The sequence below is a fragment of the Myxocyprinus asiaticus genome, chromosome 34, assembly GCF_019703515.2.
Source record: "Myxocyprinus asiaticus isolate MX2 ecotype Aquarium Trade chromosome 34, UBuf_Myxa_2, whole genome shotgun sequence".
In the NCBI taxonomy this organism is placed as follows: Eukaryota; Metazoa; Chordata; class Actinopteri; order Cypriniformes; family Catostomidae; genus Myxocyprinus; species Myxocyprinus asiaticus.
Window position 1 is genome coordinate 40,554,723 of NC_059377.1, and position 15,360 is coordinate 40,570,082.

Consider the following 15,360-nt stretch of genomic DNA (forward strand, 5'->3'; position numbering starts at 1 on the left):
TCCTCACACACACAAACTCATGACATCACATTCAGGACTGCCTCCACATCTGACCTCACTCAAGCAGATCTGTTTCATCTTCCTGACTGAGTTTGTGGTTTGACCTTTTGACCACAGGCTCTGATGACTGCATGGTGCGTTTCTGGGAGGTCAGCACAGCGCGCTGCCTGAAGACTGTGGAGGTGGGCGGAGCCGTAAAGGCCGTGGCCTGGAATCCCAATCCTTCCGTCTGTCTGGTTGCAGTCAGCTAGTAAGATCCGCCCCCTTTTCCTTCACCCGTTTTATAGCTGTAATGTTGTGTACTGTATCTTATTTAGTAGCAGATGTTTGTTTGGATAGGTGTAGAGTTACAGTCTGGTTTATTACCACATTGTAATGGCACATTGCATTGCTAATTAGGAAAATGTTAAATGTTAATTTCAGGATTTCAGACACTAACATTTAGAAAGCTTGATTTAATGTTTGACAAGTAAACGAGTGATTAGTCCAGCTTTCCAATACAGACAGTGTATGGAGTTGACATACAGACAGACAGATTCATGATAATTCTCCAATTCTACTTTTGCATTAAAATTGGTATGTTAATGTTTTACTCAAGTATGAAATTCAAAAATGCGTGTATGTATAATAAATTGAGATTTATTGTGTGTGTGTGTGTGTGTGTGTGAGTGTGAGAACTCCCACCACAGTGTCATTTCCAGCCCGTCTCAAGTTCTGATGTGTTTAAAGGGATAGTTCACCCAAAAATGAAAATTCTCTCACCATTTTTTCTCTTTCATGCCATCCCAGATGTGTATGACTTTCTTTCTTCAACTGAACACAAACAAAGATTTTTGGAAGAATGTCATGGCTCTGTTTGTCCTTTCAATGTAAGTGAATGGTGACCTTTGAAGCTCCAAAATGCATATAAAGGCAGAGGAAAAGTAAACCCAGATGACTCGTTTTAATATGTGTCATCTGAAGCGATGCATTCACCTTTGGTGAGAAACAGATTAATATTTCAATCCTTTTTCACCATAAATCTCCATTTTCACTTTTTACTTTCAGAATTTGGAAGTGAAAGTAGAGATTTATAGTAAAAAAGGACTTTCTCTCCCACACCTATCATATCACTTCTAAAGACATGGATTTAACGACTGGAGTCTTATGGATTACTTTTATGCTGCCTTTATGTGCTTTTTTGGAGCTTCAAAGTTCTGGCCACCATTCACTTGCATTGAATGGACCTACAGAGCTGAGATATTCTTCTGAAAATCTTCATTTGTGTTCTGCAGAAGAAAGAAAGTCATACACATCTGGGATGGCATGAGGGTGAGTAAATGATGAGAGAACTTTCATTTTTGGGTGAACTGTCTCTTTAATAGAATTCTGTAGTGGAAATGATGCTGATGAAAATTAGATTTTTATATATATATATATATATATATATATATATATATATATATAAATAAATGGTCAACTCCTTTGTCTTACTGAGGCTAATTTCATAGCTAACCTTTCACATATCTTAAATACAATTAAATAATATTTTCACACTTGCATAATTTGGCTCTCAAGGTGATATTTCCCTATATTTTTTCTTTGTTTTGTCATGTTTCATCTCAAGCATGCTCTTCACTGACACTTTTGTCGACTTGGTTAACAAGTACACTAACTTAAAAAAAATAAAATAATAATAATAATAATTAAAATGGTTTGGTGTGGTAAAAATGATGCCACAACAGTCATTTTTTTTTAATTGATCAATTATTTTCACAATAAATATTGTTTGATTGTATTCTTTGTTTAGATTATCATAGTTTTATACATGTAAAAATTTGTTTTTTATATAATGGATTTTTTCATAGTTTAATATTGAAAGTCTGGGTCTGGAACAAGGTTAAAAAGTAAAATGTATACATAAAAGGCATTTAAAAAGTACCAAAAATAAATGATGAAGGCCTTTAAAAAGTATCCAATCTTCATATAACACTGGCGGCCAAAAGTTTGGAATAATGTACAGATTTTGCTCTTATGGAAAGAAATTGGTACTTTAATTCACCAAAGTGGCATTCAACTGATCACAATGTATAGTCAGGACATTAATAATGTGAAAAATTACTATTACAGTTTGAAAACAATGTTCAGAACTTCTGAAACTACTTCAAAGAGTTCTCATCAAAAAATCTTCCATGTGCAGCAATGACAGCTTTGCAGATTCTTGGCATTCTAGCTGTCAGTTTGTCCAGATACTCAGGTGACATTTCACCCCACACTTCCTGTAGCACTTGCCATAGATGTGGCTGTCTTGTCGGGCACTTCTCACACACCTTACAGTCTAGCTGATCCCACAAAAGCTCAATGGGGTTAAGATCCAGAACACTCTTTTCCAATTATCTGTTGTCCAATGTCTGTGTTTCTTTGCCCACTCGAACCTTTTCTTTTTGTTTTTCTGTTTCAAAAGTGGCTTTTTCTTTGCAATTCTTCCCATAAGGCCTGCACCCCTGAGTCTTCTCTTACTGGTGTACATGAAACTGGTGTTGAGCGGGTAGAATTCAATGAAGCTGTCAGCTGAGGACATGTGAGGCGTCTATTTCTCAAACTAGAGACTCTGATGTACTTATCCTCTTGTTTAGTTGTACATCTGGTCTTCCACATCTCTTTCTGTCCTTGTTAGAGACAGTTGTCCTTTGTCTTTGAAGACTGTAGTGTACACCTTTATATGAAATCTTCAGTTTTTTGTCAATTTCAAGCGTTATATAGCCTTCATTCCTCAAAACAATGATTGACTGATGAGTTTCTAGTGAAAGCTGTTTCTTTTTTGCCATTTTTGATCTAATATTGACCTTAAGACATGCCAGTCTATTGCATACTGTGGCAACTCAAAAACAAACACAAAGACAATGTTAAGCTTCATTTAATGAACCAAATAGCTTTCAGCTGTGTTTGATATAATGGCAAGTGATTTTCTAGTACCAAATGATCAGTTTATCATGATTACTCAAGGATAAGGTGTTGGAGTGATGGCTGCTGTCTAGATTTGATCAAAAATGACTTTTTTTAAATAGTGATGGTGCTGTTTTTTACATCAGTAATGTCCTGACTATACTTTGTGATCAGTTTAATGCCACTTTGGTGAATTAAAGTACCAATTTCCTTCCGAAACAGCAAAATCTGTACATTATTCCAAACTTTTGGCTGCCAGTGTGTGTGTGTGTGTGTGTGTGTGTATATATATGTATATATATATATATATATATATATATATATATATATATATATATATATATATATATACACACACACTGTATATATATTTCCCCAAGTTGAAATTTAGTATTAATTTATGGCTTAACTATGTGAATCCCCATTCTGATGTGTGTGTAGTGATGACACTGTACTCCTCGTGAACCCTGGTTTGGGTGACCGGCTGGTATGTAATGCTACGGATCAGCTGATCTCATCCTTTGAGGAGCCAGAGGAAGTGAAAGACCAGCCGGTGCAGTGGACTGTCTCAGAGGGCGAAGGTCATGAGCAGGGTCACCGTCTCACCCTCAAACACCCTAAGGTAAAGAAAAACATCCACAAACCCTTTGATATATCAACAAACACTGTTGAACCACATTTCAAAATATTAAGCATTATTTTTCTGACATTAGTTGCTGTATTTTCCAACGTTTGCAAGGTTAAGGGGATCGAATCTTTGTAAGATGGAAAAAAAAATATTTAAATTATACAAGACTCTTAGTAGCAATTAAAAACGGTCCTTATTATCGTTCATGGTGGCAGCTTCTCAGTCTCTGCTGGGCATAGGCATCTCCGTAATAATGTGAGTTACAAGATGTGGTGTAATTCAAACGTCTATTACAATTAAATATCTCCCGATTAAACAGCATTAAGAATAGTAGCACCTGTAGAGTCCAGAAACATGCACTCTTTCTCTGCTTTCCTTTCATCTCTTGCCCTCCTGAGAGAGTGCCTGTTCCCCTCATTAAAGTTCAAGAAGCAACAAGTGAAAAATCAACTTTTTTTTTTTTCCTCCCGAATTTGGAATGCCCAATTCCCAATGCACTCTAAGTCCTCGTGGTGGCATAGTGACTCGCCTCAATCCAGGTGATGGAGGATGAATCTCAGTTGCCTCCACGTCTGAGACCGTCAATCCACGCATCTTATCACGTGGCTTGTTACCACGGAGACATAGCGTGTGTGGAGGCTTCACGCTATTCTTCGCGATCCACACACAACTCACCACGCGCCCCACCGAGTGCGACAACCACATTATAGCAACCACGAGGAGGTTACCCCATGTGACTACCCTCCCTAGCAACCGGGCCAATTTGGTTGCTTAGGAGACCTGGCTGGAGTCACTCAGCACGCCCTGGGATTCGAACTCACAACTCCAGGTGTGGTAGTCAGCGTCAATACTCGCTGAGCTACCCAGGCCCCGAAAAATGACCTATTCATACAATCATCTGAATAAATGAAAAGGCAGGGAAGGAATATATAAATATAATTCTTTATACAATAATAAGATGATATAATATATTGTATTAAACATAATGCAAAATAAAATGAGGAATAATAACAATAATGTGAAATAATGACAATGAATCAATAACCAAAAACGTCACATTAAGTTTAATTGCGCCTGTGGGTTATCAGTTTGTCTTCAGTTTGACAAACTAAGCAAAGTGAAAAAGTACTGGGAAGAGGACATTTCAAGTAATAGTGACAGTGTGCACATACAGTATAGCCAGTTATGACAGAGATCCTAATAAAAGGTGAAGTGATCAGGATCGGTATTGGCCAATCAGGTGACAAGAAGATCGATGATCAGCTGTAGAAATCCTGATCAGAGCATCTCTAAAACAAGATATCTTTGTTGACACCTGCATACACCCATAATGATAATAAACCCATAAACATAGCTCTAATTTTGTTTGTTTATCCTACCACTGTTGGTCATGTTGGTCTCTTTCTGTCTAAATGGGCATTTTTCTTTTCTTTTATTTTTTTTGCGAGTATAAACTGCAAAGTTGACCAGACCTTATGCTGATAGTCAAAAGTCCAGCTACACAAGATTAGGACAAAAGTGCACACATATTGTTATGAAATTATGCTTTTTTTCCCCCTTTGTTATAGCCCGTTTTCTATCCCCTATGAGACAGTCCGTCCCTCACGTGAGCTGAAGCCAGGAGGCTTTTAACCATTGGCAGAAGCCACAAGCTTGTGGTCGTCTTTTTCCTGAAATGGAAAGAAATTCAAGACGCCTCTTGTGTCCAATTAAAACTACTGGAAAAAGCAAAGCAGCGACACGCGTTGGCAGACTGGCAGAGGCAAAGGCAGCATTAATAACGGCCGTAAATCGACTCTCAGCGTGTCTTCGGGGTTATAATTGGATTAATTGCCTGTGGATTTACCACAGAATGACTTTGACCTCTGACCTTTGAATCTTCTAAACACGTGGAATAGTTGGATGACCGACTACATTAGCCAAAATAGCCGTATACAACAGAGCGCTGTACCGTATCTGAAAATGCAGTACTGGAAAAGTGATATTTGCTGCATCTTTCTAGATTCATTAATTTAAAGACTGACAAATTTCTTAGACAAAATTAGATTAAAAATGCAAAAGAGCCATTTTATATTTTAAAATGTTTCAAACAGTGTTTTCAAGCTATGTGGCACTTTAATTCATTGTAGCATACTACAATAAAATCAACTCAGAAATAAGTTATGTAGCATATTATGTGATCCAATTTTAAGCCGCTTTCTTTCTCTGAAGGCTGTAAGGCAGGTGACGTGGCACGTGAAGGGAGATTACCTGGCGTGCGTGATGCCCGACAACAGCAGCAATCTGCAGGTTGTGATTCATCAGGTGAGCAAACGGCGGACGCAGAACCCCTTCCGCAAGAGCAAAGGCCTGGTGCAGTGCGTATCCTTCCACCCAGTCAGGCCCTATTTCTTTGTGGCAACGCAGCGCTACGTACGTGTGTACAACCTCATCAAACAGGAGCTCACCAAGAAACTGCTGGCCAACTGCAAATGGATCTCCAGCATGGCCATTCACCCGGGAGGTGGGTAACTGTGGCGTAACACACAAATCTGTCATCATTTACTCACCCTCATGTCTTTAAAACCCGTATGACTTTTTGTTCTTCCATTTAACACCAAAATGGAGCGCTATGTTGCAAAAAAAAATTATGCTTAAACTGTTCAAGTCTCCGAATACATAAGTCAGGCATTGACTATTGATAATAACAAGTTTTATATCATCGCAAAGGGGAGAATCCCAGCTTTCTAATGACACATAGATTGAGCTTCTGGTCCACTCAGATATTCGATGAAATAATGAACTGAAAATTAGACTGAATGTCTATGGACAAGCACATCTATTAGGGCTAAAATGCGTTAGAGCGCCACCTACATTTCAGATCGGCATTTTGTGATGAAAGGTGGTAGAGGAATCTACACAATATTAGGCAGGTGCTTTTAATGTTGTGGCTGATCTGTGTGTGTGTGTGTGTGTGTGTGTGTGTGTGTGTGTGTGTGTGTGTTTATATATATATATATATATATATATATATATATATATATATATATATATATATATATATATATATATATATACACACTTGTGCTCAAAAGTTTGCATACCCTGGCAGAAATTGTGGCATTGATTTTGAAAATATGATTGATCATGTCTTTTATTTAAGGATAGTGATCACATGAATCCATTTATTATCACATAGTTGTTTGGCTCCTTTTTAAATCATAATGATAACAGAAATCACCCAAATGGCCCTGATCAAAAGTTTACATACCCTTGAATGTTTGGCCTTGTTACAGACACACAAGGTGACACACACAGGTTTAAATGGCAATTAAAGGTTAATTTCCCACATCTGTGGCTTTTTAAATTGCAATTAGTGTCTGTGTATAAATAGTCAATGAGTTTGTTAGTTCTCACATGGATGCACTGAGCAGGCTAGATACTGAGACATGGGGAGCAGAAAAGAACTGTCAAAAGACCTGCATAACAAGGTAATGCAACTTTATAAAGATGGAAAAGGATATAAAAAGATATCCAAAGCCTTGAAAATGCCAGTCAGTACTGTTCAATCACTTATTAAGAAGTGGAAAATTCGGGGATCTGTTGATACCAAGCCAAGGTCAGGTAGACCAAGAAAGATTTCAACCACAACTGCCAGAAGAATTGTTCGGGATACAAAGAAAAACCCACAGGTAACCTCAGGAGAAATACAGGCTGCTCTGGAAAAAGACAAGTGTGGTTGTTTCAAGGAGCACAATACGACGATACTTGAACAAAAATGAGCTGCATGGTCGAGTTGCCAGAAAGAAGCCAATGCCACAAAAAAAGCCCGGTTACAATATGCCCGACAACACCTTGACACGCCTCACAGCTTCTGGCACACTGTAATTTGGAGTGACGAGACAAAAATAGAGCTTTATAGTCACAACCATAAGCGCTATGTTTGGAGAGGGGTCAACAAGGCCTGTAGTGAAAAGAATACCATCCCCACTGTGAAGCATGGTGGTGTCTCACTGATGTTTTGGGGGTGTGTGAGCTCTAAAGGCACGGGGAATCTTGTGAAAATTGATGGCAAGATGAATGCAGCATGTTATCAGAAAATACTGGCAGACAATTTGCATTCTTCTGCACGAAAGCTGCGCATGGGACGCTCTTGGACTTTCCAGCATGACAATGACCCTAAGCACAAGGCCAAGTTGACCCTCCAGTGGTTACAGCAGAAAACGGTGAAGGTTCTGGAGTGGCCATCACAGTCTCCTGACCTTTATATCATCGAGCCACTCTGGGGAGATCTTAAATGTGCGGTTCATGCAAGACGACCAAAGACTTTGTATGACCTGGAGGCATTTTGCCAAGACGAATGGGCAGCTATACCACCTGCAAGAATTTGGGGCCTCATAGACAACTATTACAGAAGACTGCACACTGTCATTGATGCTTAAGGGGGCAATACACAGTATTAAGAACTAAGGGTATGCAGACTTTTGAACAGGGGTCATTTCATTTTTTTCTTTGTTGCCATGTTTTGTTTTATGATTGTGTCATTCTGTTATAACCTACAGTTGAATATGAATCCCATAAGAAATAAAAGAAATGTGTTTTGCCTGCTCACTCATGTTTTCTTTAAAAATGGTACATATATTACCAATTCTCCAAGGGTATGCAAACTTTTGAGCACAAATGTGTGTGTGTGTGTGTGTGTGTGTGTGTGTGTGTGTGTGTGTGTATATATATAGGTATATTAATAGCTTCAATGTAATTAGCTACTTTTTTTTAGTAGCTTGTAGTGTAACTATTTTTTATTTATTTTTTAAGAGTAGCTTCACTGTAGTTTAACTACTTTAAGTTATGAGTTGCTTGGGAAACCCACACCGGTCGTTGAAACTTGTGAAAATCTTATGGACTTGGAACGACATGAGGGTGAGGAAAATGACAGTCATTCCAATTTTGGGTGAACCATTCCTTGAAGTCTGAGTGTTAGCCTTCTTCAATAATCTTTCAAAATGAAAATTCTTAAGTCCGTTATGATATATTATGTAAATGTGTGACCCAGGAAAGACCTACTGGGAATTCATCTGTCTTGGTTTCTCAAAAAAGTCCTGCAAATAAGAGACATCTGACTTAACTGACCACTCTTGGGACATCTTATTTGATTTGTTTCTTAAGCATGTTGCTCTGTCCTACCCATTTTCCTCAGGCGATAATGTGATCTGCGGCAGCTACGACTGTCGTCTGGCCTGGTTCGATCTGGACCTGTCCACAAAGCCTTACAAAGTTCTCCGGTGAGTCAGCACCAGCCTCGCACAGGTTTTGATCATTTGGGGCATACTCGAGGGAAATTGTTGCTAATGTTGGAGCTGTCTAATAAATGTTCTTCTGCCGGGAACTGGATGGTTCTGTGTAATTTCCCTCTGCTGATGGGACGCTTACCGACTCACTCTTGTGTCTCCGTCCAACCAGACACCACAAGAAGGCTCTGAGAGGCGTGGCTTATCACAGACACTACCCGCTGTTTGCATCCGGTTCTGATGATGGCAGCGTTATCGTCTGTCATGGGATGGTCTACAAGTAAGTCAGATTATTTATTTTATTTTATTTTTTGTAGGGCTGTTTATTGAATGAATAAATATGTCAAGAAAATGTAAAAAATCTCTTCTGGTTTATTCATCACACTGATAATGGAAGATCAAATCGAGTAAATTGCATTATGGGAAACATTATTCCATGCATTGTTCTCTGGTTGTATACTGCACATGTAACAGGTCATCCGCTTATTCCATGTATTCTGAAAACATTACTTTCCTGCTGCAAAAATACTACGATTAGTTAAGCGATTGCCATTCAAAACACACCCATCTCTGTTCAGTGTGCAGCTCTATCTTTTGTCCACCTTTTATTCTCTGTCTGTCTCTTTGTTTCTCTGTATATCGGCATTTGTCCAGTGTATCTGCAGGGGTAGACTATCGTTCCGGCTGTATGGTGACTAACACTTTTTGAGCAGATCTAATGATGCGTCTATGGTCGAGGGCAAAGCGAGATGGGGATGAAAACCCTTCATCAGCTGCCCTTAATAGATCTCTTTATACTCAAACTGAGGATGTAATGTTATTTTCCCCAGTCAAACTGTTGATGCATATATAGCAAACCATATTTCCAGTATTCTGTGTTTTATGGCCGTTATATCCCTCAGACTGTTAGAAAAAAGGGAAGCCTTTTTTACCACATTGTGGTAGAAAAAAAAACATGACATTTGAGTAGTATTTTTGCTGGGATGGGACAGAATAATTGACTAGCTGATTAGTGAGGTTGTCACATCGTTTTATGTTGTCATTTTTTCTCTTTGACGTTAATTTTAGCTTTAATATTTTACGTTATGTCTACATTAGAAACTAGATCACTTTTGTTCAAATCAACAGAGCTGTCTACACATGAAGTATCCATTGCATCACATTGACACATTGTCAGTTGACACACGCTTCACTTCTTTTTTTTGACATGCTGCAATGCTACTTCAGTCCGTCTGAGATAAAACCATTTTATTTAACCCTTGTGCGATCTTCTGGACATTTTTGTCTTTTCCATCATTTTGGCTGTGTTAATTCCAATGACATAAATTTTGCCAGAGGTGTGTATTGTTTGGGGAATTTTGATATTTTAACCTCAGTTCCTATAATACACTGTGTACACAAAATAGTTACACTAAGGACCTTCAGGACAAAAATGTCCCCATTGAAATCCATTAAAACTGCAATATTTGATCCCAGTGCCATTAAAGCATCAAATCATGAATTCTATGATATTATGCTTTCATTCTGGAGGCCTGGCTTCAAAATTTAAATTGTTTAATATTTTCCACCAGATGGCACCATTTTTCTCATGTTTAGCCTATGGAGCAAATACAAGCTTTTCCCCTATTGTCTGTTTGCTGTATTAAAGAGCACTGCGGGCCAACTGAATAAATGATGCAGCTAAAATTGTGTGTGTGTTGGTATGGATGTGAGAGAGAGAGAGAGAGAGTGAGAGTGTGTGTGTGTAAAAAAACAACAGTGGCATTGATGTGGATATTTTTGTCTTCTAAAGACCTCTAAGTAAATTTTTTTTAAATTGACGCACAAGTTACATTTTTCAAGTGTAAATATTTTTTGGCTTGAAATTGTATTTGTTAATTTTAATTCATATTTAATTAACTTCTGACTGTGACATCAAAGCCAACTTATGTTTCTGGCCTTCTAATTGAAATCATCTTTCGTCCATATGTATTTGCATTTGAAGCAATACTTACATGTAAAAATTATTTGCTATTCTAAATTAACTCATGCAAAGTAAATTTTTAAACGGCGATAGTTTGCAAGTAAAAGAAATACAGTATGCTTTTTTTTTTTTATTCTATTAGTTGAGACCTTTCCAGTGATATGACACATCAGTATTCAATCTGTTTGATGGTTTACCGATTCCTATTACGATTATGACATTTCTAGTTTGTAAACAAATTAAAAAGCAGCCGTTAAGAAACAGTCAGATTGCCTATATGAGTTGTCAAGTTTATATTCTAAGCTTTAAAACACCTATTTTGTGTCAAGTAAATAGCCGCTCAAGGTGAAAGTGTCAAAATGCATGGAAAATTATTCGGCCACAGAGCTACTTCAGTCCGTCTGAAATAAAAAAAAAAAAAATTTAAAAAAAAGTTTTATTTACAAATATCGAGTGTAATGTTTTTTTGCTATGAATTTAATTTTAATTAATTACTTTTATTTGTCATATTTAATTAACTTTTGACTGTTAAATCAAAGCCAGCGTACTGTTTTTGTCTCTGGCTAATTCAAATAATCTTTGTTTTCAGCTATATGCATGCACAATTGTTGCAAAAATATTGTGTAATATGTTTTGCTATTTTAAAATAAACCATGCAGAGTAGCAATTTTAATGCACATGCTGAATAAATAAATGATGTCTGTCTTTCACAGGGTTTACACGTACAAATACTCCCTATAGTTTGCGAAGAAACAAATATGCTGCTTGTTTTCTGCTAGTTTATCACTATCTGATCTGTTTGATATTTTACCGATTCTTATTGCAATTTTTATGATCATATTTCATAAACTACAAATGCAAACACATTTTTTATTTGTCAGCTAATTAAAAAGTAATAGCTAGTTGGTCAGATCGCCTTATGTGAATTCTAAGCTTTTAAACAACACCTATTTTGTGTCAAGTGAATTGTTTGAATTCATTCAAAATTGTATGAATTCAACATTACCATGCAGCTGGGTTATACTACAGTAACGCCTTCCAAAATGGTCAGAAATCTAGGGGTAACCATCGATAAACTAATTCCACAGACCACATCTCAAAGACCGCAATATCAGGAAGATAAGACCCTTCCTCTCTGAACATGCCACACAACTGCTTGTTCAGTCACTTGTCATATCTAGACTGGACTACTGTAACGCTCTCATTGCAGGCCTCCCTGCATGTGCAATTAGACCACTGCAAATGAACCAGAATGCAGCAGCACGTCTAGTCTTTAATGAACCAAAGAGAGCACATGTTACACCACTTCTTGTCTCTCTTCACTGGCAACCGGTTGATGCACGTATCAAATTCAAGGCTCTGATGCTGGCATACAGAACAGTCACTGGGTCTGCTCCAGCATACCTAAAATCATTTATGCAGAGCTACGCGCCCACTAGAAGCCTGCGGTCAGCTAATGAGAGGCGCTTTGTTGTACCAACACAAAGAGGCACCAAAACACATTCCCGGACTTTTGGTTTCATCGTACCAAGATGGTGGAATGACCTTCCCAACTCCATCCGTGAAGCTGACTCGCTCTCTGTCTTCAAAAAACGGCTAAAAACACATGAGCACTTAACCAGTCAAAATTCTTGTTGCACTTTAATCTGTCTTGAATACTACTATTCTGATGCTAGTGAAACTTTGTAATGCAGCACTTTTCGTACCACTGTCTCCTTCGCTTATATATGATTCGCTTATAATGTATTCCTCTTTTGTAAGTCGCTTTGGATAAAAGCGTCTGCCAAATGAATAAATGTAAATGTCAATTAAATCTAACTTAATTTAGCAAACAATAAGCTAGCCACTCCAGTTGAGACGCCTTGATAAAACGCAATAAGCAAACTTATCGGAATCGTTCAAAAAACTATTGATTATCAGTTGAAATTCCTTTCAACACAAAAAATTACAGAAGTTTAAAAATCGATTACAGAACTGAACGCCATGAAAATCATTTGGTTGTAGTGTTTTTCTAAAAATGGAACCGGTTATCTGTTCGCAACACTACTAATTCTTGTCTGTTTCTCTTTCACAGTGATCTGCTTCAGAATCCTCTTATTGTTCCTGTGAAAGTTCTGAAGGGTCACACCATCACTCATGACCTGGGCGTCCTCGACGTGACCTTTCACCCGACCCAACCCTGGGTGTTCTCTTCCGGGGCCGACGGAACAGTCCGTCTCTTTACCTAGAAACAGCATCGGTGGCTTACAAAAACCTCTCCACAAGGAGCTACAACCTTGACTTTCTAAACCAGAAATCACACACCAGTTAAGACTGAATGAGCTTTTGGACTCCAGAACGTTTCAAGATGAATCCATCACTCTGCTCCCTGAAGACATCAAGATGTTGCTGGCAGAAATCAAGTGCCTGATCTGATATTGAACATGTCATTATAATATGTGTTAGAGCTATGTTTTGCTTTTTATGTTTCAAGAAAATATATCCAGCCGTGTCTAGATTCCCATAGGACTGTAGTCCAGTGTAACTGACACTGTAAAAAGAGACAGGTTTGGTTTCATAACCCAAAACCGTGAGCGCTCAGGAAGGCCCGTTTCCGTATCGGGTTGTTGGTGCCCCACAGCAAATCAAATCCAACCGCTAATCCTTGGAAACAGAATTTGAAATAAAACAAAAATGTCAGACGATGGGCCATGCCAAAGCAAATAACGCATGAAACAAAGCTGTTCTTGCAGACGTTTGGCCAACAATTACACCTCCCGTAGTTTTTAAAGCGATAGTTCACCCAAAAATAAAACCCATGTCATCATTTACCCACCCTCATGACGTTCCAAACCAGTATGCTTTGATTTTTTTTTTCTGTGGAACTCAAAAGGAGAATCTTCTTGCAAATCCCAATTTAACAAAACGTCAAGTGATCACATCTTTCAAGACCAAAAAGGACCAAAAAAAAAAGCACCACAAAAGTAGTCCATACGACTCGTGCGCTATATTCCAAAGCTTCAGAAGCCATACAATAGCTTTGTGTGAGGAAAACTCAGAAATTAAGTCGTTATTTACTAATCCACATCTGCCAAAACTCTCATTTAGTCTGCGTTCATGTCCACAATTTTAAAAAAGCACATTGTGTTTGATTAGAAACTCTTAATTCGTCACTTTTTAAATTGGCGGAGATATTTAGTGAATTACGTCTTAAATTTGGGATCTTGACAGACGTGGTCACTATGAACTCTTAATTGAATGCAAAGAAAAGCTGAACTATCCCACTAAGTTTTTCATCCTAAAACAGAACGTCTGCCACCCACCAGTGCTAACGACGTACCAGTTTGCGCTTGCTTTCTTTTTTTTTTTTTTTTTTTTTTTTTAACTTGTTGACTTGTGGAATATTTACCACTTGTATTTCAGAGACCAGTTCCTTTATAATTAAACATGGTGTTCCTTGAAGAGTGTTTGGAGTTTGTTTTTCTTTCACTTCTGGTTTTTCGCCAGTGAGGGTGATTTCAGAACGGGTGAATTATATGCAGCAAGGGGTTGGGGAATAGGTTTTGTTTCCTCCACCAGGAGGCCCAGACGTGTCTGATCAGACAGCTGTGTGTGTTATAGATCATATTTCGCAAAGGCCGTTCACCTGCAGGTCCCTCTCTCAGCTCGAGACGTCGGTCTCAAGGCTGTGTGCCTTATAGTCCATTGTTAAATAATGGCTACTTGCTAAATATATCATCTAATGGATATAAAGTTTAAATTTGTTTATGTGCGAAGCGTGAAGTGATGCAAGAGAATTCTGATTGAATGAGCCATATTTTAACGTGTCGTAAAGTAGTCGTTATGACCGCACATCAGTTTAATTCAATGAAGCCACAAGTTGTGATGTTGTGAATTTTGTGTTCCCTCGCAATAAGCTTGCCATTTTCTTGCAATAAATTTTCAACAGTTTTACCATAGTAACCATATTTTAACCATGATATTCATAGTAAAACCATAGTAATTATACATTAAAATGAAAACTGTGGTAATAAAAATCATAATTTTGTGGTTATGGTTTTATTATACAAATACCATAGTTTAACTAGGGTTTTACTATAGTAATATTGTAGACTTTAGTAACCATAGTTTTTGGTGGATATCATTTTTCTATAGTAATATTGTAGTATAGTTTGAAATCAGTCATTCAGTCCATTTAATTGGTAAATAGCTTTGTAATAAGTGACATTATGTACAGTCTCAAACCCTGCCAGGGTTTTATTTTACGATAATGACCAACTGACTGTACATTACCTTTTACAGATTTTGCAGGCCAAACAATTATAAACCAAACCAACAAAACAGAATAATTAACCTGAAATTAACCCATTTAAAGGAGTATTCCTGGTGTAATACAAGTTAACCATCCTATCAAGTTTGGTCTTAAAGTTGTAAAGTCTATATTGTATTTGACAGTTAAAAAAATATTGCTGTTTTTTAGTCTTTCCCATTCATTTACTATGGTCAGTCAATTTTGACCTCGAACAGCAAAGTTGTTTTATTTGTATTTATTTTAACAACCACTTAGACTTAATGAATCAAGTCTAAATGTTTGTTTT

At 37.6% G+C, this 15,360-nt stretch overlaps 1 protein-coding gene across 1 annotated transcript in view; it reads left to right on the top strand.

Annotated features, from left to right (window-relative positions):
* Window positions 1–14,218, top strand: part of LOC127425541 (ribosome biogenesis protein bop1) — a 118,967-nt gene extending 104,749 nt beyond the window's left edge. Inside the window, exons 11-16 of the mRNA XM_051671649.1 lie at window positions 118–250; window positions 3,367–3,547; window positions 5,765–6,056; window positions 8,730–8,814; window positions 8,993–9,100; window positions 12,858–14,218. Coding sequence (XP_051527609.1) covers window positions 118–250; window positions 3,367–3,547; window positions 5,765–6,056; window positions 8,730–8,814; window positions 8,993–9,100; window positions 12,858–13,011 — 953 coding nt within the window. The 3' untranslated portion in view covers window positions 13,012–14,218. The remainder of the gene's footprint in view (window positions 1–117; window positions 251–3,366; window positions 3,548–5,764; window positions 6,057–8,729; window positions 8,815–8,992; window positions 9,101–12,857) is intronic.
* The last annotated feature ends 1,142 nt before the right edge of the window (window positions 14,219–15,360 follow it).